Here is a 23,923-nt window from a genome sequence, read left to right as displayed (position 1 = left end):
CCAACAAAACGGTGTTTAAAAACTGAGACCAAAGAATGAATATTGCAAGTGGAGAAATAATTCTGTATGCATGGTGAATTGTAGAGGATATTTGGTTATCTCCTTGACAATAAGTGGCACCTCTGTACACCCCTGTTCATAGCAGCATTATTTACAATAGCTAAAACAAGATAGCAACCCAAGTGTCCACTGAGATGACTGAATAAACAAAATGTGGTCTATACGTACAATAGAATAATATTTGGCCTTTAAAAAGAAGGAAATTCTGACACATGTTACAACATGGATGAAGCTTGAGGACATTATGCTAAGTGAAATTAACCAGTCACAAAAAGACAAATACTGTATGACTCCACTTAAATAAGGTACTTAGAATAGTCATACTCATAGGGACAGAAAGTAGAATAGTGATTTCCATGGGCTGGTGGAGAAGGAATGGGGAGTTAGTGTTTAATGAGTATAGAGTTTCAGTTTTGCAAGGTGAAAATAGTTTTGGAGATGGATGGTGGTGATGACTGCATAACAATGTCAATGTGCTTAATGCTCCTGAACTATATACACTTGAAGAGAGTTAAGAAAGTAAATGTGTGTTTATTTAACCACAATAAAAAAATTGGGGGAGTGGGGATAATTCCCCTTATACAGAAATACAATGAATTTCTTGAAGAAGCCTGTAACCAAGGGCAGGCTCTCTGCAAATATTTGAATGAATGTATTGAGTGGTTTGGGCTGTAATTATTTCTGGAGCAACTTTTTGTTTATAATTTTCCAGTTTGCCTCCCTGTTGACTTCTATTGATATTTAAAATAAGCCCTTCTCAAATTTTTGACCTATAATAGCATAAGTCTAAAAAGATTAGATTTATTGGTCAGAGCATCCATTTATAAATATTTCGATCATTTTAATATCCTGCTCATTAACTAGCTCATTTTTTTTAACCAGCTCAATTTTATAAAGTCAAATTATTTCAGAAAACTTTATTTTGCTTTTATGATAGAAATAAAAAGCTATTTTTTTAGGTTGAGATAAAGTTACTCATGGCAGATCAGCTTTTTTTTGTTCTTTTTTTTTTTTTTTTGGTGTGACAGATTAGCTTTTCTATAAGAGATCTGTACTAGTTCTTTGATCCTCTGCCACTCCCCAAAACTTGAAGTTAATGAAACCTCAGGAGAATTTCCTTTTTTTCTCTCCCTTCTGTTTAAAAAAAGATGTATTTTTATCTTTCCAAAGATCTTCAGAAATATTGTTGAATTTTTTAAAGATAATAAACGAATTTGGTACTTATTTAGCTCCAAACAACTCTAATTGGAAATGACACATTGTTGAAGAAGCATTCCCTACTAGTCCACAGATTGATGGGAGTGGGGTTCAGTGTGTCCTTCTGTCCCTCCCTCCCTCCATCCAGATAGTGTTTTTAATTAGGCTGTTTTACAGACATCCTACATTGGATCATTTTATTAACAGCTTATCGTATGTCTTAAAAAAAAAAAAAAAGAATTAAGATATAATTCGCATCACAGAATTCACCATTTTAAAGTGCATGATTCATTGCTTTTTTAGTATAATCACAAGTTTGTGCAACCATCACACTAATTCCAGAATATTTTTAGCACCCCCACAACAAGCCTTGTACCCATTAGTAGTCACGCCCTATTCTCAGTCTTCCTGCAGCCCCTGGCAACCACTTACCTACTTTCTATCTCTATGGATTTTCCTTTTCTGGACATTTCAAATAAATGGAATCATACATGGCATTTTCTGAATGGATTCTTTCACTTTGCATCATGCTTGCAGGTTCATACTGTAGCATATGTCAGCACTTCATTTCTAAAAAATATGGCTGAATAATATTCCACTATACCACATTTTTATCCATTCATCAATTGGATATTTGGGTTGTTTCTGTCTTTTGGCTATTAAGAATATATTGTTGCCATACATTTGTGTACAAGTTTTGTGTAAACAAATGTTCTCACTTCTCCTGGGTATATATACGTAGGAGTACAATTATTGGGTCATCTAGTAACTCTGTGTTTAACATTTTGTGAAACTGCCAAACTACTTTTCATAACAGCTGCACCTCTTTAAATTTCTATCAGCAGGTAGGAGGGTTTCGATTCTCCATCTTCTCTGTAACACTTTTATTGTCTCTTTTTTTTGTTATAGCAATCCTAGTGAGTGAAGTGGTAGCTCATTATGATTTTAATTTCCATTTTCCTAAAGACCAATGATATTGAGTGTCTTTTTTTGTTTATTGGTCATTCGTATATTTATTTTTGGAGAAATGTCTACTCAGTTCCTTTGTCCATTTTTAAATTGGGTTGTCTTTTTATTGATTAATGATAAGAGTTTTTTATATATACTGGATACAAACCTTTATCAGTTACATAATTTGCAAATATTTTCTCCTATTTTGTGTCTTGCCTTTTCACTTTCTTGATTTATCCTTTGAAATACAATAGTTTTTTATTTTGATGAAGTCCCATCTTATTTTTTTCTTTGATTGCCTATGGTTTTATTGTCACATCTAAGAAATCATTGTCCAATTCAAAGTCATAAAGATATACTATGATTTCTTTTAAGAATGTAATTGTTTTAGCTCTTGTATTTAGATATGTATATCATTTTCAGTTAATTTTCGTATATAGTATGTGATAAGGGTCCAACTTCATTCGTTTACATGTAGATATTCAGTTGTTCCAGCACTGTTTGTTGAAAGACTGTTCTTTCCTCTTATTATTGACTTATCTTGTCACTCTTGTCAAAATGTTAAGGGTTTATTTTTGGATTCTGTATTCCATTGATCTGTCCTTATGCCAGGAGCATCTGGTATTGATTACTGTATCTTTTTAATAAGGTTCGAAATCAGAAGTGTGAGAGCTCCAACTCTGTTCTTTTTTAAGATTATTTTGGTCATTCTAGGTCCCTTACATTTCTATATGAAGTTTAGAACCAGCTTGTCTATATCTGTCCTTCACTAAAAGCCAGATGGTTTTGCACTGATTATTAGATCAATTTGACAAATATTGCTCTTACCAATATTGAGTCTTACGGTCCATGAACTTTCCTTTGTAGTAGTTTATTTTGTTCTTCAGGGGTTTTTTTTTAGTGAAGTTTTGTGGTTTTCAGTGTATAGGTATTGCACTTATTCATAGATTTTTTTATGCTATTGTAAATGTTTTCTTAATTTCTTCTTTTAATTGTTCATTGCTAGTATATAAGAATACAATTGATATTCGTATATGGCTCTTGTGTTCTGCAGCCTTGCTATACTTAATGGTTCTAATAGTTTTTTTGTGGCTTCCTTATGCTTTTCTAAATACAAGATCATGTCATCTGCAGTATAGTTTTACTTCTTCCTTTCCAGTCCACATTCATCTAGACACTTGCCTTTTATTTCTTTTTCTTGTTTATTTCCCTGACTGGAATCTCTAATACAATGCTGAATAGACGTGGCAAAAGCACACATCCTTGTCTTTTTCTTGCTATTGATGCCCTTTAGCAAGTTGAAGAAATTGTCTTTATTCCTAGCTCATTGAGTATTTGTTGTTATGAAAGGTTAGATTTTGTTAAATGCTTTTTTGTGTCTATTGAGATGATCATGTGGTTTTTGTACCTTATTCTATTGACATGGTGTATATTGATTTATTTTCATATGTTGAACCAACCTTACTATCTAGGAATAAATCCCACTTTGTCATGGTGTAGAATCCTTATGTGTTGCTGGATTCAGTTCGTTAGTATTTTATTGAAGATTTTTGCATATATATTGATAAGGGGCATTGGTCTGTAGTTTCCTTTATTTGTGGTGTCTTTTCTGGTCCTAGTATCAGGATAATACTGGCCTCATAGAATGAGTTGAGAGGTTTCCTTCTTTTCTGTTTTTTTGGGAGAGTTTGTGAAAAATTGGTTGATTCTTCTTAAATATGTGGTAGAATTTACTAGCAAAGCCATCTGACTCTGAGTGGGAAGTTTTTTGATTACTAATTCACTTTCTTTACTCTTCATAAGTCTATTAAGATTTTCTATTTCTTTTTGAGTAGTGTCAGTACTTTGTGTCTTTCTAGAACTTAGTCTATTTTTAGGTTATCTAACTTATTAGCATACAATTGTTCATAGTATCATAATCATTTTTATTTCTGTGAGATTGATAATAATGCCTCCTCTCTCATTCCTGATATTGATAATTTGAGTCTTTTATTTTTAATCAGTATAGATAAAGGGTTTGTCAATTTTGTCTATCTTTTCAGAAAAAACAGCATTTTATTTTGGCTTAATTTTTTATATTTCTTGTTTTATGTGTAGGGTGCTTTTTGTTTTGATTTTTTCTCAGAAAAATTAGGTTATTGTTTTGAAATCATTATTATAGGCATTTATGATTATAAATGTCCCTCTAAGCACTGTGTTCGTTGTATCTCATAAGTTTTGGTATGTTGTGTGTGTATTTTTTTTTTATTTTTATTTATTGCAAAGTATTTTCTATTTTCCCTTGTGCTTTCTTTGATTCACTGCTTTTAGGAGTGCATTGTTTAATATCCACATATTTGTGAGTTTCCCAAATTTCTTTCTGTCATTGATATCTAATTTCATTCCATTGTGGTCAGAGAACATATAATATATGATTTCATTTTTTTATGGTCTAACACGTGGTGTATCCTGGAAAATGTTTCATGTGCACTTGAGAAGAGTGTGTATTCTGCTGTTCCTGGATGTAGGTGTTTTAGAATATTAGATTTAGTTGTTGTATAGAGTTGTTCAGGTCTTCTACTTCCTTGCTGATTTCTGTCTAGTTGTTATATTCATTATTGAAAGTCCACTATTGAATTCTCCAACTATTATTATTTAATTATATTTTACCCTTCAATTCTGTCATTTATTGCTTATGTATTTTGGGGGTGTGTTAGTAGGTACGTATACATACTTATAATTATATTTATTTTTTGATTATATAATGTCTTCCATCTCCAGTAATAATATTAAAGGCTATTTTGTCTGATATTAGTATAGTCTCTCCAACTAACTTATTTTTGGTTACAGTTTGCATGGACTCTCTCCTTTTTAAAAAATAGCTTTATTGAGGTATTATTGACATTAAAACTATATGTATTTAAGATAGACAACTTGATGTTTTAATATACATGTATGTTGTAAAATCACCACAAACAAGCTAATTAACATATTCCTCACCGTGTGTGTGTGTGTGTGTGTGTGTGTGTGTGTGTGTGTGTGTGTGTACAGTTGAGACATTTAGGATCTATCTTATTAGGACATTTGAAGTATACAGTTCTGTATTGTTAACTGCCATCACCACACTGTGCAGTAGATCTCTAGAACTTATTTATCTTGCATAATTGAAACTGTATGGAATATCTCTTTCTATTTTTTACTTTCAATCTATTGTGTCTTGGAATATAAAATGAATCTCTTGTGGACAGCATATAATTGGATCATGCTTTTTTTTATGCATTTGACCATGTCTGCCTTTTAGTTGGAGTCTTTAATTCATTTACATTTAATGTAATTTCTGATAAGATAGGATTTACATCTGCTACATCGCTATTTGTTTTCTATGTGTCTTCTGTCTTTTTTCTTTCTATATTGCTCTTTTACTGTATTATTTTGTGTTAAATAGATACTTCCTAATGTACCATTTGAATTCTCATATATTTCACGATATATTTTTGGGTTATTTTTTCAGTGGCTGCCCTGGGGATTATGATTAAAATCCTAATTTTTAGCAATGTAATTTGGTTTAACATTAACTTAATTTCAGTAGTATGCAAAAACCTTACTCTTTTTGCCTATTTCTCTCTCCTTCCTTTTGCTTACTACCACACAAATTACATCTTTGTAATTATATGACAATCAATAAATTTATAGTAATTATATGAATTTGTATTTTAAACCCCATAGGAGAAAAATAATTACATACAAAAATGTATTTTGTCTTTTATATTTATCAATATAGTTGCCTTTATATGTATGTGCTCTTTATTTATTCATGTGGATTTGAATTACCGTCTAGTGTCCTTTAATTTTAGCCTAAAGTGTTTCTTACAAGGAAAGTTTACTACTGATGAATTCTCTGTTTTGTGTTTATCTGGGAATTTGTTCATTTCTCCTTCATTTTTGAAGGTTTGTTTTGCTGAACATGGAATTCTCGTTGACAGTCTTTTTCTTTGAACACTTTGAATATTTTATTTCACTACTTTTGGCTTCTATGGTTTCTGATGAGATACTGGCTGTTAATAATCCCCTTTACATGATCCATCATTTCTGTCTTGCACTTACAAGATTATCCCTTTGTCTTTTGACAATTCGATTATGATATGTCTAGGTCTTGATTTCTTTGAGTTTATTCTACTGGAAGTTGATCTTCTTGAATGTGCAGATTAATATTTTTCACAAATTGGGAAGGTTTTCCATTTCCTCAGATATACTTTCCACCCTTTTTTCTGTCTCCTCTTTTCTGGAACTTCCATTATGTATATCCGGTATGCTTGATGGTGTCTTGTGAGTATCTGAGGCTCTGTTCATTGTTCTTAATTCTTTTTTCTTTCTGTTTCTCATACAGGATAATCTCAGTTGACCTATCTTAAAGTACACTGACTCTTTCTTCAACCTTCCCAAATTTGATACTGAGTCTTTCTAGTGAACTTTTCAGTTGTACTTTTCAACTCTAGAATTTCTCTTTGGTTCTTTTTTTATGATTTCTACCTCTTTATTGATATTCTCTATTTTGGCGAGGCAGTATTCTCATGCTTTCTTTTAGTTACTTATACTTTTTATTTTTTTTTTTAGTTCTTTGAACATATTCAAAGTCTTTGTCTAGTAAGTTCCTTAGGGGCAACATCTATCAACTGTTTTTGTTTCCGTTTTCTGCATGTGGAATATACTTTCCTGTTTCTTTGCCTATTTGGTAATTTTTTTTGTGAACTGGATATTTTAAATAACATAATGTGGCACCTCTGAAAACCATATCCTCTCCCCTTCCCATGGTTTACTGTCTCTCTCTGCTGTTGTTGCTGCTGCTGCTGTTATTTAGAGGCTTATCTGAACTAATTCCATTAAGTTTGTATTATTTGTCCTGTGTGGCTATGAAGTTTCTGCTCAGTTAGCTTAGTGGTATCTAAAAATTGGACAGATTTCTGTAAGTGTTTGGAAGCAATAAGTCTCCTAGTCTTTGCTGAGGAGCTGTATGTGCGTATTGGGACATGCTTTCAACACTCAGCCAGGCAGTTAAGAATTATGCCTTACCTTTCCTTTCCCGCTTGCACAGTTCCTCAAGGTGAGCTAGAGGTGAGAGCTTAGGGCCTTCTCAGATATTTCCTGAACATGTACACAGCTTGAGGCATGCACCTAGCTCTGTGCCTGTGTATGGTCTTCTACATTCCTAAGAAAATGATATTCCCTGGATTTTCCTTTTAAGCTTTTTGCTTAGTTTATTGTCGCTCCAACTGTTACCCACCATCTTAGGAGATCATGATGTTAAACAGTTTCCTCTGATACTTTTCAACAACTGGCCCCAGGAAAAAAGCTTTCACACCAAGTTCTGAGTCAGGTAAAATAAAGACGACATGCAAGTGGAGTCTTCCTTCTAAATAGGTGGCAATTTTCTGAAAATGGGGTTGGAGTTCTTCAGAGCTTCAGTCTGTTTCTTTCAGGTGGCCGCCAGGCTTGCTTTAACTATAATTGTGTCTTGTTGGTTTTTAAAGCTGTAGTTGAGGTGGAAGGCACACATGTCTTGTCATGTATTTTCTGTATTTATCAAGCCCTATTTGTTGATAAAAATTATGTTTTAAAAGTAGTAAATTCAAAGAAAATGTAATAAATGCATATCATTTCTGTTGCTCTTTGTAAACCATTCTTTGACAGTTATTAAAGTCATGAAATCTTTTTTGTATCTCAGTAAGTAGGGAGATAAGCATGGAGTTGCATCTCCATTTTAGAGATGAGCAAGCAGGCTCAAAAAGATAGCGTTTTGCCCAGTGTTGCCAAATTATTGCTAGTTGACACCCCATTTCTCAGTTTCTTTTCCTCTACCTAGTTGACTTCAATAGAATTCTGATTTCGGTATGTGAAGATACCAAGATGTAATATTATTTGGTTCTTTTTAGTACAGTTGTGTGTTGCATCATAACAAATTCAATTAAAATACTGAAATGTTGGGACTTTTATTCGATTGCCAGTTATCTTGATTTTAAAGCTATTTGAAGTTTCTATTTGAAATCACCAGTAACCTCTAAATTACCTTTGTGCTCATTTTGGACTTGGGTGCCTAGGACTAATGTGCACTATACAGTGACTTGGGAAAGAACAAGAGACTTATCCGTTCTTTATTTTTGACATGCCAGTAATTATCCCAATTAATGCTGTAGTTTTTAAGATACTATTACATATCGTGAACTCAGTACATATCTTAAACTCAGATTTGTCGCTTTTTAAAAAAAAATTTGGCCTTGTGTATTCTGCCTGTATATAACAGATCAAGTTAACAGCAACAGATGTAATTAGGATGATTGTTTCATGTTTCCATATGAAGCTGTCTTCTCATCTGTTATCTGCTTTATATCACTGACATATATAGAAACAGAAACAAAATTATTGAACATCTGATCAATATGTGAAAATGCCATCGACTCCCGATTACCAGGGACAGTGAGTGAGAGCATTTCCTTCAATCCCTTCGGCAACTCAATATGCCATGAAAGCGAGGTCAGAGAATATGAAAGGAAGGAAAAAATAGGCAGTAGTATTAATCAAGGAAGACTTCTTGCAAGAGTTGATGCTTGAGCTGAGCTTTGGTGGAAGTAAAATATCTCATTTGATGCAGAAGACAGATCATTCGAGGTAGAGCAGCACCAAGAGGGAACAAGAAAGGAGCTGAAACTTTCCCAAGGTGATGGTCCTGTGGTGGAACTGGGAGCAGTGAAGATGGGACAGTAGTGTTGTAAGGGCTGCTGAAATTGGGGCTTTTTTCATCCTTGATGGTCTTTTATGATAGAAATCCCAGGGCACCCAAGAGACAGAAACTGATCAAAGGTTTCATGGTCTTATTAGCAATAATTCTCACTCATCTGAAGTGGGGCTTCTCCACCCTGGAATGGCTCACTCACTAGTAATTCTGAAAAACAGGGTTTTGCCCTCAACTTGGAGCAAAGCCTGTGATGACTGGGTGACTGTCTCTAAGAGGGGAGTGTTTTGACCTTTCTTTTATGGATTTTCGTAGGATGAGAATTAAGGATCCTGGTGGCTTCCAGCCATGCTTTTAGTATCCTTTCTGGGACATTGGGAAAGATTTCTTTAAGGTTTTTTGAAATCAGGACACATATTTTTAAATTGTCAAGAGCAAGTTATTATAATTCCTAAACAAAAGAAACTTTAAGAGTTTTTCAGATACTACATTTTCCCTTTCCTCTTTGAAAATACGCAAGTTATTATTATTATTTTTTTTAGATAGGGTGCAGAGTTCCTGGTATCCTGCTTAAGAATAATAGATAAGAGTTGCAAATTATGAATCCTTTCTTCTTCTCATGAAAGGAAAATCATTGCATGGTGTTGTCAGGAGCTCTTAGACCCTGTGAAAATCATTCTTCAGAAGGTCATCTGAAAGCAGAGGGTTATAGAGGGACTTAAATGCCATCCGGAGAGTGCAGGTTTGATCTAGTAAAGAGCCTCCAAAGAGAGAGGCCCAAGATGGTGGTGTAAAAAGATCTGGAACTCACCTCCTTCCACAGACTTACGGGTAGAGCATTTCCTCCTGAAGAACAACTGAGGGCTGATTGAACAGCTTCTGTACAACAAACAAAAGAGACTACAAAGAGAAGGGTGAGAGAAACAGATGCAGTAATAGCAGGTACCCTACCCATATGATGTGACCTACAGTAGGGACATCACTGAGGGGCCCACTCCAGCTCACTTGCCTGCTCTGAGACACAGCAATAAAACAATAATTTAAAGGACATCTAGACTATACATGAAAAAAATCAATTTACTAACCCCAAGGAGTCTACCAAACAGGTAAGGAACTGTGGAAACTCTCTGGGATCTGTGGGAACTCTCCAGGATCAGAGGTGTCAGCAAGCACCATAACTTTCTCCTCCACCTAGATAGCGTGGTTAGGAGCTTGATCTAAGTGCTCCAGTTGGCCTGCAAGGCCACCACAATGTCCCTGGGCCACCTCAGCCAGCACTCACTCACTGCAGCCCATGTCAGCCAGCCTACCAAGGTGCTCCTGGAGCTACATGCCCAAAGCCATTTCAGCCCCTGCTGCAGCTTCAGCCAGCCAGCCTCCTAGACTGCCCCAGGCAGGAAATGTGCCCACTTCAGTTCCAGCCAGCCAGACTGCCAAAACCACCCAGCACATGCAGTCTACACAGAGTTTGTTTCTACACAAGGCCTCTCCTTCAAGATTAAGAGAGAGCACATTTTCATCTAATTCATAGAAACAAACACAAAAATCAAACAAAATGAGAAGACAGGGAAATATGTTCTAAGTGAAGGAACACAAAAAATACCCTCTTGAAATAGAGATAAATAATTTGCCTGATAAAGAATTCAAAGTATTGGTCATAAAGATGCTCACCAAACTTGAGAAAATAGAGGAACTCAGTCAGAATTTCAATAGAGAGTTATAAAATGTAATAAAGAACCAGTCAGAACTGAAGAATATAATAACCGAAATGAAAAATACACTAGAGGGAATCAACAGCAGATCAGCTAATACAGAACAAGTAAACAACCTGGAAGTCAGAATAGTATAAATCAACCAACAAAAACAGCAAAAAGAAAAAAAGAACCTTAAAAAAATGAGGATCGTTTAAGGGACTTCTGCAGCAACATCAAGCACACTAACATTTGCATTATGGGGGTCCCAGAAGAAAATGAAAGGGGTAGAAAGCTTATTTGAAGAAATAATGGCTGAAAACTTTCCTAACCTAGGGGAGGAAACAGACATCCACGTCCAGGAAGTACAGAGATTTCCAAACAAGATAAACCCAAAGAGATCCACACCAAGACATATTGTCATTAAAATGGCAAAAGTTTAAGAGAGAATCTTGAGGACAACAAAAGGAAAACAAGTCGAATACAAGTGAAACCTTTAAAGTTATCAGCTGATTTCTCAGCAGAAACTCTCCAGGCCAAAAGAGAGTGAGAGTGTATATTTAAAATGCTTAAAGGAAGGAACCCACAACCCAGAATATTCTACCCAGCAAGATTATTATTCAAAATTGAAAGAGGGATAGTTTTCTAGACAAGCAAAAACTGAAAGAGTTCATCACCACTAAACTGACTTTCCAAGAATTTTAAATAGTCTTTTTTAAGGAGGAAGAAAAGGCCTGATTTCAAAATATATTACAAAACTACAACAATCAAAACAATATGGTATTGGTACAAAAACAGACATGTAGTCAATGGAACAGAAGAGAGAGCCCAGAAATAAACCCTCGCTTATATGGTCAATTAATCTATACAACAAAGGAGGCAAGAGTATACAATGGGAAATGACAGTCTCTTCCATAAATAGTATTGGGAAAACTGGACAGATATATGCAAAAAAATGGAAACTGGACTACTTTCTAATACATATAAAAAAATAAACTCAAAATGAATTAAAGACTTAAATATAATACCTAAAACCATAAAACTCCAAAAGGAAAAAAAAGGCAGTAAACTCTTTGACATAGGTCTTAGCAGTATTTTTTGAATATATCTCCCTCGGCAAGGGCAACAAAATAAAGAATAAACAAATGGACTATATCAAACTGAAAAGGTTCTGCACAGCAAAGGAAACCATCAACAAAACAAAAAGACATCCTACTGAATGGGAGATGATATTTGCAAACTATATGTCCAATAAGGGATTATTATCCAGGACACATAAAGAACTCATACAATTCAACATTAAAAGAAACAATTTGATTAAAAAATGGGCAGATGATTTGAATTAACATTTCTTCAAAGAAGACATATCAATGGCCAAGAGACATATGAAAAGATGCTCAGAATCACTAATCATTGGAGAAATGCAAATCAAAACCACAATGAGATAACACCTCATCCCTGTCAGAATGGCTTTTATCAAAAAGTCAACAAATAACAAGTGTTGGTGAGGTTGTAGAGAAATAAGAACCCTCATGTACTGTTGGTGGGAGTATAAAATGTTGCAGCCACTATGGAAAACAGTGTGGAAGTGTCTCAAAAAATTAAAAATAGAACTGCCATAGGACATAGCAATTTGTTTTCTGAGCATTTATCTGAAGAAAATGAAAATACTGTTTTGGAAAAAAAATATATATGTGCATCTCTATGTTTATAACAGCATTATTTACAATAGCCAAGATATTGAGGCAACCTAGGTGTTCATCGATAGATGAATGGTTAAAGAAGATGTGAGATATATGTACATGTGAGTGTGTGTGTGTGTATGTATATAGGAATATTAGCAATTAAAAAAAATGAATTCTTGCCATTTGCGACAACATGGATGGACCTAGCGGATATTATACTAAGTAAAATAAATCAGAGAAAGACAAATACCATATTATTTAACTGATATGTGGATTCTAAACAAAACAGAAACAGACTCATAGATACAAAGAACAAAGTGTTGGTTGCCAGAAGGGAGGAATGTGGGGGGGATGGGTAAAAAAGGTGAAGGGAAATAAGAGATACTAACTTCCAGTTATAAAATAGATAAGTCACAGAGATGTAATATACAGCACGGGGAATCTAGTCAATGATATAACAAATTTGCACGGTGACAAATAGTAGATTTAATATGGCATCATATTGTAAGGCATATCAATGTCAAATCACTATGTTGTACACTTGAAACTAATATTGTACGTCACCTATAATTTTTTTTTTTAAAAAGAGTCACCAAAGAATATCAGCAAGAGAAATAAAATTCCTAAAATCATGTTTTAAAAAGAGATTCTACCATCTTTGTCCAGTGGTATGTGCTTATTTACCTTATGAATAAATATAACCTAGCCTTACAAAACAGTTTAGGAAAATTGAGTCCCTCAGGAAAGGATCCATATCTTTTTACTAAAATAGTCATTATGATTTCTACATTTAGCAAAGTCTCCCAGTACCTTTGGGTGATTATAACTTACCAGAATGTAGTGTGTACTCTTCTCAGGACCATGTATTATATAATTCACTTAAGAGATTTGGTATATTTTATGTAGATTGACAGATTGTTGCAGTGCTCAAATTCATTTTTATAGTATCTTGGTAAGTTTGTTGTTGTTTTTGGATAATGTAAAACACATTTTTTCCCCTTTAAGATGGTAAAGCTGTGTGTAGCGGAGGGAAATCCTGATACCTTTTATAAACTGCTTTTACTCGTAACACAAATTAACTTCCCAGTGCATAAAGGGAATGCTGGAAAACCCTTGCATGATTAAATATGCCCCTAGAGGATTAAGTTTTTCCACATATTTTTCAAGCCAGAGCTATTAATAATGTTTCAGTATTAAACTTTCTGCATATCCTGATTGTGGGGGATGGGGGAGACCTTTACTCATTCTGCCCTTGCTGTGAATTTTTCCACTGTCCAGATTCATAGCACCACAAAATTATATGGAAACATAGGTTTCAAAACTGAAAGTTTAATGAAGTCTAACAAAGTATCATCTCTGGTATTATTCCAATTTTTTTTTTCAGTTTTTGTCCCTTTTCAACCCCATTTCTTCTTTTACCTTACTGGAAAACTGGCACAAAGTAGCTATTTGGGGAACTTTGTGGTTCACTCGGAAATAAATGCTCGCTACACACACACAGTATTTACCATTTAGAAACAGGTCGCTTAATTTCCATGAATGTTTTTCCTGGGATAACATTCTGGTTTGTAAGAAATTTCATTATTACTGAGAGATTTAGTTAAGTGCCTTTATATCCAGGCAGTAGGTTGTCAAATTAACTTACCGTGGTTAATCAGCCAAAGACTACTTTGTATATGCCTTGAGACTATGGTCAACACCCTCATACCCTCTCCCCCATTCCTCCAGTCCTTCATGATCCTAGTCTGCTTGTTCCTTCTAGTCTGCAGGCCTTTTCTTACCAGGCTTGGGTCCGTTTTTGGTATTCCTCAGCCCCTCGATTTCTTTCACCTCTGTCTTTGTTACTCTTATCCTGCCAGTCCCCAAGCTTAGATGGGTCCTTAACTACCTTTCTTTCAAAACTTCTGTTTTCTGTCCTGAGCAGGAGCCTCAGAATGCTCAGCACTCTTCAGGCTGCTGATCAGCTTCCTTTCTCACATTCCCCACACAGCTGTCCCAGAACATCACCATCCTCAAGCTCAGTGGCTCACCCCACCCCTCTCTCTGGCAGCAGACAACCTTGCAGCTTGCTGTTCAGACCTTAGAGCTCCCAGACAGGTTTCCTACATTTATTGGCCATTCAGGTCTCTTTTATGATGTGAGGGAGGAGAATTGCCCTTCCTTCCTTGTGCTGACTTCTTCATCAGGACTTTAGAGTTCTTCTTTTTCCTCTTCTGAGACCTTTCTCCAGCACTGGAGGTGGCGGTGGGGGGGTAGGGGGGTAGAGGTAGAACTAAATTAAGATTTTACTATTATTTAAATCAGTAATACATGCACATTGTTTTAAAAATTCAAGTAGTATAAAGGAATATACAGAGGCAACTACTTGATGCCAGTTGTGTGTATGTATGTTCTTCTAGAGATTATATATGCGTAAACAAGCATATACGTATGTACATTTCCCTCTTCCTCTCCTCCACTTTTATTTTAAAAACATTAATACTAGACACATGGTCTAGACGTTGCTTTTTATTATATCTCTATGTCTTAGAAATTAGTTTATATTGGTACTATACAACTGCTTCATTCTTTTGATGGATCCAGATTATGTCCTTGATTATAAATACATTATAATTTAGTTAATCAGTCCCCTGTTAAAGAGTAGTTGTTTCTGATCTTTTGTTACTGCAAACTATGTTGTGATGAGCATCCTTACACATCAGTCTTTGTTCCTGTGCAAGCAGAGCACAAGCAGGAATGGTATGGGCATGCTGTTTAAGAGTCAATATTCTTATCATTAGATTTTCTTTAAAACGTTCACTTTTAAAGTAAAGATAATTGACTTTTAAAGAATATTGAAAAAAAAAAATCACAATTCCTCAATCCTGAAAAAAAGTCTTCAAACTGTGTACGAAGTAGAATTGCTGGATTAAAGGGCTTACACATTTTCATTTCTGAATAGAGAAAAATTATTTAAAAATTTTTTTCTATTTTTTGTGTTATTGCTTCTCTAACTTTTCTATTTGTGTGTAATTGATTTCTTAAATTTATCTTCAGTGTCTGCTATCTTTTTGAAACATCTTTATTCTGAATTCTGAGAGAATTTCTGAGACATTTTGGTTCACTGCTTTCTATAGTTCACAGTTCCTGTGATCACTGAATTCTTAAATGTGATAATCATTTATTTGATTGTTTCTAAATACTCATATGTTCCTATATTTTCTTGTGTAGATTACTGGCCTTTTATCTTTTGTTTTTTTTTAATCGAAGGATAACATATACAAAAAAGTGCTTGATGATTTTTCACAAAGTACACCATTGTAATCAGCACCCAGATATTAATATCTGCTTCTAGATATTAATATCTGCTTTTTTAAGCAGATATTACCAGCATTCCAGACCCTCCTTTGTGCCCCTTTTCAATTACAACCCCTCCATGGGTAACTACTCTCTTGACTTCTAACACCTTAGATTCATCTTGCTTGTTTTTTTAACTTTATATAAAAATAATCATATAGTACATACTGCTTCTCCCTTTTGTTTAACATTGTTTTTGAGAATTACCCATATATTGCATGAAGTTGTCATTTGCTATATAGTATTCCTCTATATGAATAAGCCACAGTTTGTTCATTCTACTATTGATGGACACTTGAATAGTTTCTAGTTGGGAGCTATCATGAATAGGACTGCTATGGACCCTTTTATTTGGGTCTTCCAATATATACGTATACATTTCTTATTGGGCGTATATATCCAGAAGTAGAATTGCTTGATCATAGGGCATATAAATGTTAAACCTCTAAAGTTGTTGTCTCATTTTGAATTCTCATGAGAACCTTCATTGTTCCACGTACTTGCTAGTACTTGGTATTTTCTTTCTTTTCCACTTTAGTCATGCTGATAGGTCTAAAGTAGCACTTCATTATGGTTTACTTTTTGTTTCCCTGATCACTTGTAATACTGAGCAACTTTTCATACATTTATTGGTCATTTGGGTCTCCTATTTTATGATGTGCCTGGCAAAATTTAGTTTTACATTTTAAAATTATTTTTAAAAATATGCTTGGCCAGCCAGTAGGTCACATTTCCCATCCTTTTGGCCCTTCCTTTCCCTTTATCCTTGTAAGGTTTTTTCTTGGCTCTTACCTATTTTTCTTTGCTAAAATACGAACTTTAAAATCAGTAACCCCAGCTCTACTAGAATTTTTAGTGGATTTGCATGTAACTTATTTTATTTGAGAAAAATTGTTATCCGAATTGGAAGATAATGTTGTCATTCTTTCAAGAAAGAAAAGAGTGGTAAAATACTAAGCCTTCCTGGTTTATTGCCCAACAGATTGATTATCCTTATATTTAATATGCATTTAAAACCTACAGCCCCCCTTTTAAAAAATATAAATGTTTTACAGGTTCTTGATCAATATGAACGAGAAGGATTTAATTTCCTAGCGAAGGTGTTTAATTCTTCACATTCCTTCTTAGAAGACTTGACCGGTCTTACATTGCTGCATCAAGAGACCCAAGCTGCTGAGGTAAGAATAAAACATGCTTTATGTACTGAGAGCTGATGTGTTTAAAACCTATTTGATATTCAAATTGATGAAGAGGTAAAGAAGCAGTTAATTATGATTTTTTTCCTTAGAACAAACCTCCTACAACTGCTCAATGCTGATATGTGCAGGTTATTGTATAGTATGTACCTAACGCACAAAACTGATGATAAAGGAAGTACAGGTTATTGATTTCCAAGCACCTCCATTTCTTACTGAAGAACAGTATACCTATGGCCATTGGAGAGTTGGCTCTAATGTCTGTACATCAAAATGCAAGTCAGGGAAGACATTGGACTCTGGCCATTTCTTCAGAGAAAACATTTCTGGCTTTTATTTCATAATTTGATCAGTCTTCTTAGGGCACTGAACCCCATCATGAAATAGCTCCTTCAGTTACAACCTAAGAGACTTATGTTTTGCTTGTCAATTATAGTATTTTACAGATCTTAATTTCCTGGGTCACTATAATCGTGTTTATTTGTAAAGACTGGGATTATCATTTTATTTTTCCATATGCTCGCTGTTCTTAGAAAATAGTACACTATGTATGGTGTGGTGCTATTCAGGTCTCTTGGCAAAGTGGACAGTTCTTCAGAATGAGTGAATGCGATTAAATGAGATTAAATCAAGAGCTTTCCCTTCGTTTACCTGGGTGAAAAAGCTCTTAGGAAAAATGTGGTCTATTGTAGCTTTTCCACAAGCTACATAAGGAAAACCTTGAATGCCTGTGTCCTGCAAAGTTGCCATTAGTCCTATAGTCTAATTCATTGATTACCTCCTCACCCCCATCCCTGCCTGGAGTTGTATAGTCTCACCATTAGGGGAGACCCCACTGCTTAGTGAGTGGATGGTCAGGCCTAATACTGGACCATCGGGTGGTGAAAGGCTGCTGTTTGGAAGATTGGAGCTAGCACTGAGTATAGGAAAACCATGTAGAAATACCAGAATGAAATCCTTTGAAGATTTCAGCAGACTGGAGTGAGATTTTTAGGTACACCAAAGAAACACGGCAGTGCATCACTAGTGCTAGATTTAGAACTGAAACTGGTTCTTTTTTAATTTGTTTTGGCTTTGGTGCCCTCTGGGCATTCAACAGATGAAATCTTCCACAATGACCGGTAATTAGACCCACATAGAGTCTCTTAGTTTCAGTTTGGGTAAATGAATGGCATTTCTGCAGGACTTTAAGAGACTTTCAGATTTTCTCCTTATCTATGACTAAGTTCCCAGAGAGGATTCAGAATATTATGTTGATCATGGCCACCATTTTGTATTTTGATCAGCACTGTACTTCCTGATGATAAGGGAAAAATAACTTATAGGTCTTTTCAACTATACAGTCATTTGACTAGTTGGTTGCAGGAATTTTTCCACCCAGCTATAAATAATTCAAATACTTCTCTTTAGTTGGCTAGAAGAATCGCAACTTGAAATTGACCTCATATTTCACTCTTTAGAACAGAGCAGATGTTAGGAAAATGGGCACATTCCTTGATGAAACCTGGCTTGTTTTGAATTTTGGTCTGTCAAACATTAATAGCCTTTTAAAAGACCCCGGAAGTTTGAAAGCAATAGTGACTAAATAGATGGTGGGGCAAGATGGGGCATGGTTTTATCCACAAGTCTGAGTTTTCTTTTTTGAAGTTTTCTTCCATGAAATTTATAGTTCTGGAATCATAAGCCACACATCAAATTTTTGATTAGAGATAGTAAATTGGTTGACCTATGAGCCTGATGATATTGCTTGCAGGTGTGTTTTGTTTGGCCTGCCCTATGTGTTAAATTGTGAATAAAGCCAACATTTTTTAATTGAGTTTTACATAGAAATCAGAATTTTCCCATTTATAACTTCGTTGAAAAATCAGATCCGTCAACCCCAGGCCTGCATTCCTTAATAGTGATGGTTATCTGGTGCCACGAAGCAAATTGGATAGATAAATAATGCACTTGATATAAAATTAAAGTTATAAAAAATATTCTGAGTAGAATGGAAATCTTCTACACCTGTCCCTTACCACTCAGTTTCCTTTCTGGAGACAAACACTGTTGTTAGTTTCTTGCCCAAAAGTATTCTGAAGGTGATGTTCTCCATTTGGATGATGCCCTTCAGTTGATGATCCTAATAGGTATTGGAATTTGCAGCCCCTGTCTTAGAAAAAGATCGTTATTTTTCTTAAAAAACTCTAAATGGTCCTATGTTCTAAGATAATGCTCACCGGAGGACCTCGTAACAGCAGAAATCATTGTCCTACCTACATTATTTTACATTACTGTGAAAAATGTGTCTATGTAAATAAATATGTATATCAAAAAATACACATTATCTATGTAAAGGCAGTGTTTTGATTTATATATTCAAATCCAATGTATTTACAGATGTTCAGTAATAAAAATACAAAATTCTGCATCCCACGTAGAAATTTCCCAACTTATTTTAGCAACTCAAGAATGCCCAATTTATTCTTATCTAGACTGTTCTCTTGCATCAACATTGGAGTTGCAAAAGATTCAACTAGATAATTCTATGTGACAGTATCATTTTATATGTTGCTTATGGAATATGTTATTATATAAATGCTGTTTTTTAAAAGAGAATTACTGAACATCTTTTGAAAATTTGATAGCAAGGCACTGTAGCATTAACTGAATACAGAAGTTAATGAGATGAGCTCACAGTCTAGTGTGAGAAACAGAGACATAAATAGGGCACTCTAATAGCATTAAAAATGTTTTAGTCATTTATATGTTAAGTGCTGAGAGAGCAGGTACTCCTGCCTGGGGGAGTAAGGATGTCAAGAAAAGCTTTACAAAGAAGGAAACAAATATTCCAGTTAGAGGTTTGTTTGTTTTTTTCTAATTTATCTTTTGAATTGAGGTTTAATTGACACATATTTTTAGTTTCAGGTGTTAAGCAAAATGATTTGATATTTGTACATATTACAAAAACGATCACCTCAATAAATGTAGTAAACATCCATCACCAGTTTTGTTTTGTTTTTTTTTACAATGAAAAATTTTTATAGTTAGTATCAACCAGCTGGACTCAGTTTAGATGATCTCAATTTTGTTGGCAACATTCAAAGCATCATAGTCAAGAGCCAGCCGAACATATGCCTTCTTCTCTCCATCAGGCCTGATCAGGGTGTTGACTTTGGCCATGTCAATGTCATGGAGCTTCTTCACAGCCTGTTTGATCTGGTGCTTATTGGCCTTGACATCCACAATGAACATAAGTGTATTGTTGTCTTCTATCTTCTTCATGGCTGACTCAGTAGTCAAGGGGAACTTGACAATAGCATAGTGGTCAAGCTTGTTTCTCCGGGGGGTGCTCTTCCAAGGATATTTGGGTTGCCTTCAGAGCTGCAGTGTCTCGGGCTGTCAGAAGGCAGGTGACATGCGTATCTTCTTTTTTTTTTATGGCTGTGGACGCCTTTCAGCATTGCTTCCTTTGCCTTCAAAGCCTTTATTCTGGCTTCAGCTTTGGGAGGGGCAGGGGCTTCCTTCTTCACTTTCCAGGCTATCTTCATGAAAAGGTCATCACCAGTTAGTTTTAAAGATGAAGTAGACTATCTTAAAAGTTGGAGTAGGGAAAAGGTAAAGAAGTAGAGGAGGGCATCCTAAACTGAATAAAGGTCTCAGAGGTCAAGTCTTTAGTTTGTTAGAATCATGAACATGTAGTTGGGACCAGAGTTTCCTGAAATCAGGTAAGAGTTTTTTCTTAACAACTTTATTGAGTTATAATTCACATACTTTCAAATTCACCCTTTTAAAGTGTATACAGTTCTGTGGTTTTTAGTATATTTAGAGAGTTGTGCTACTATTACTAAGTTTAGAACATTTTCATCACACCCAAAAGAAACTCTGTATCCGTTAGCAGTCAGTCACTCCTCATTCTCTGTCTCCTTCCAGGTCTGACAACCACTACTCTACTTTCTGTCTCTATAGATTTGCCTAATCTGGATGTGTCATGTAAATGGAATCTCAGAATATGTGGCCTTTTGTATGATGTTTTCAATGTTCATCCATGGTATAGCAAGATAATTCTTTTTTAAAGAAAAAAACTTTTGATGCTATTAAACTTTCCTATATCCTTTAACACCTGTGGTCTGCCTCTCAAAATATAGCCCCTTTATGGAAGCAAAGCTAATCCTACTGGAGACTTTAAATCCATTTATTTTCATAGAAAGGTGCACAGAAATAATAAATTGGAAGATATATTTAAGACAGAATCATCCAAATATAATGCATCCCCCTCCCATTATCAAAAATCCAAAAATGATTGCCATTACTGTAGTCTAGGTGTATCATAGTGCTGCGATTAACGGATGAATCACCGGGTTGGTTTCTGTTGAAGGAGGGGTTGAAGTGCAAGGTACAGAGTAGGGACTGGGAGTATGGTGGAGGGGGTTGCCAGACTTACAATATGAATTTGGGGTAATGATGATTTCAAGGTAATGGAAAAAATTAATGAAAATGACTGAATAGTATTAGCGATAGTTTATTAGATAGGATGGAGATAGAACTTAGAGAAAGAACAGAACTGGTAGATTGATTTTGCTTATAAAGGAAAAATTATCTTGTTTTATTTAATGCAATGAGAAAAAACTACAGAGCTAAGATGTAATAAAAATCTTTAAATGAGTAATGTGCATGTTAGATTTTTATCTTGAGTTATAGATGAAAAGATTAAAAATACCTCATGAATATTTTTGCTAATGTTATATCTCATAAAGTAGGGGTCTTGGACAGAGACCCCCTGTCTGTAGCCCATCTAGCTGCCAAATTATAGTTACATTGTGGTCATGATGTTTGAAAAGGCCTCATAGAGGAAAGGCCTCACTAAGCTTTTTACCCTCTTAAAATGTTGCCATCAGAGTAGGGAATTTTACATGAAGTTCTGACCTTTACTTTTAAGACCCTTATTGAGAGTGTGTTTAGATATTTGGTGATAGAGCTCAGTTCCCTGTTGCTCTTTGGTTCCAGTTGCAACCACAGGAAATGGCTTTAAAGTTGACAAAGCACAAGATGTCAAGTCATGGAGCTGTTGAAATAGTCATCAAATATTTTTAAATTGCTGAATTTGTTGAAGAAAAGCTCAGTCTAAATCAGACATGTGAATGACTTAGCCATCTTTTCATAAAATTGTCTGTGATTTATCACTAACTATTTCTCATGCACTGACTTCATTCCAGCTGTGGGTTCAACATTGTGTTGTGGGAAATGCCGAATTATTTAAACTTCATTTAACTGAAGAGAAAAGATCAATCCATAAGAGAGTTAATAAAACAAGCTATATTGGTATATCCTTGAGAAAGTCAATTTCCAAAATGCCATAACCCAACTTTTCTGAAATACTTCATTCTCATTCTTGACAGTTTGCAAATTCTATGATTCCAGAATTAATTTTAAGCTATGTTTTCTTCCCTTGACTATATTATCAGTATTTGATTAATCATACAGTTTTGTTTTCAGGATTGCAGTTGCAGTACTCCTTTAATATAATTGCATTTACATCAGATTTTTGCTCAACAGAACTCTTTCTGCAGAACCGTGGATTAACGAATGATCATTTATATAAAAAGAAAGTTTAGTGCCAGCTTTAACATAGGATATAAAATTAAAATTACAGATAGGCTGGCAGAGATGAACAGGGCCGAGTCGATGGGTTGATTCTGAATTAAAACTCAGATTCTGACTCATCTACTACAGAATTCAGAATTCTAGAAAATAAAATGTCCATTTCTCTCTAGCAGGAAAGTCATAAGAAAAACATTATAATCATGTGATACAACTTCATTGGCATGACCATTTACTATTTAGCAAAGTAAATAACGCAATTAACAAATGTTTCTCCTGGGCCTTTTGCACTTACACTGAGTCTTTGGCCTCTCCCACTCACAGCTGGTTTTGATTTGGTTCCTGTGGAATATTTGTTTTGTTTTGCTTTGTATTTAACAACAGTCAGATATTTATGTACAGCTTCATCAAGAGCCTCTGATGACAAATAGCCTTTGGAGGCCAGTGGAAGCTGTGGGAAACCCCATGTCAGCACTTAGAACTATTTCCAATGGAGAAGAATTGCTCAGGGGACTGACCCAGCTTGCTCATAAAATCCAGTTCTCTTTTCCCAGAGTCTTCTGCTAGCCCACGTCCAATCTGCACTGGCCCATCCTGAGACGACATCCTGCCTTGATTTTTCCTTATGAACCAATCCCTCAAGACATAGCTTTGGCCTTCTCTCCCAAGTAAGAGGAGAAAGGCAGAAACAGCAGGCAGAAAGCCATTTAATTCTTAGATTGGAAACTGGAGACTAGTTTTTTGAAATGTCTTGGCTGTACCCCTTCAGAACTCACTTTATAAAATGAGTCCCTTTTATTTGCTGTCAGAATTATCGACATGGATTTGAGATGTTTAGATAAGTTGGTATTAAGGAAGGATCCAACTGGAGAATAGACAATGATGTCCAGGCAGAAGAGGCATCTTGAAGTCACTTAGAGAAGGGAAGAATTATAAATTCTAAAAGCAGAGTTAAAACAGCTAATATTAAGAAATAGACCATGATAACTGCTTCCTCCTTAAATTTTAGTTCTCATTCTGCTAGTGTTCTCAGGAGTACTTGGATGAGTAACAGTTTGTGTATCAGTTTCCTCACTTACAATAAGGGGATTGAACCATAAGGAAATCTTTTTTAGCTCTAATAATTCAATGATTTTTATTCAAATATACTCAGTATAACCAAGGAGTAAAAAGATGGCTAATTTTTATATCAAATTTTTAATCAGAGTAATTACTTTTTGTACATTTTATAAATATTCTCTGGTATCTAACATATCCGGCTACCATTGTTAGAAACATTTTTGGTCACATTCTTTTGAGATTTAGTTCTACTTTGACCCTTAAAAGAACATTTCTCATACTTCGTATTGGTTGATGTGTGTAGCAGTGTATGTAAATCCAAAATTGAGTAGTCCAGACTAATAACTGACATTCTCCAGACTTGGCATTCCAAGCCCACTTGTTTTAAGTAATGGAACCATTCTTAGAATGCTGAATGTATAATATCCAAGGAGTTTCTTGGATAAGAAATGTCCAATAAAT

The 23,923-nt window shown here is 34.9% G+C and overlaps 1 protein-coding gene and 1 pseudogene across 4 annotated transcripts in view; one reads left to right on the top strand and one right to left on the bottom strand.

The window, feature by feature from the left end:
• Positions 1–23,923, top strand: part of ATG7 (autophagy related 7) — a 228,405-nt gene that overhangs the window by 103,469 nt on the left and 101,013 nt on the right. For all 4 annotated transcript variants that reach the window (XM_011370556.2, XM_011370557.2, XM_023536863.1 and 1 more), the window contains one exon: positions 16,682–16,804. In XM_011370556.2, coding sequence (XP_011368858.1) covers positions 16,682–16,804 — 123 coding nt within the window. The remainder of the gene's footprint in view (positions 1–16,681; positions 16,805–23,923) is intronic.
• Positions 19,859–20,367, bottom strand: LOC111745972 (annotated as a pseudogene).

The sequence above is a fragment of the Pteropus vampyrus genome, unplaced genomic scaffold, assembly GCF_000151845.1.
Source record: "Pteropus vampyrus isolate Shadow unplaced genomic scaffold, Pvam_2.0 Scaffold171, whole genome shotgun sequence".
NCBI classification, from domain to species: Eukaryota; Metazoa; Chordata; class Mammalia; order Chiroptera; family Pteropodidae; genus Pteropus; species Pteropus vampyrus.
This window is presented reverse-complemented; position numbering and strand designations above follow the sequence as displayed.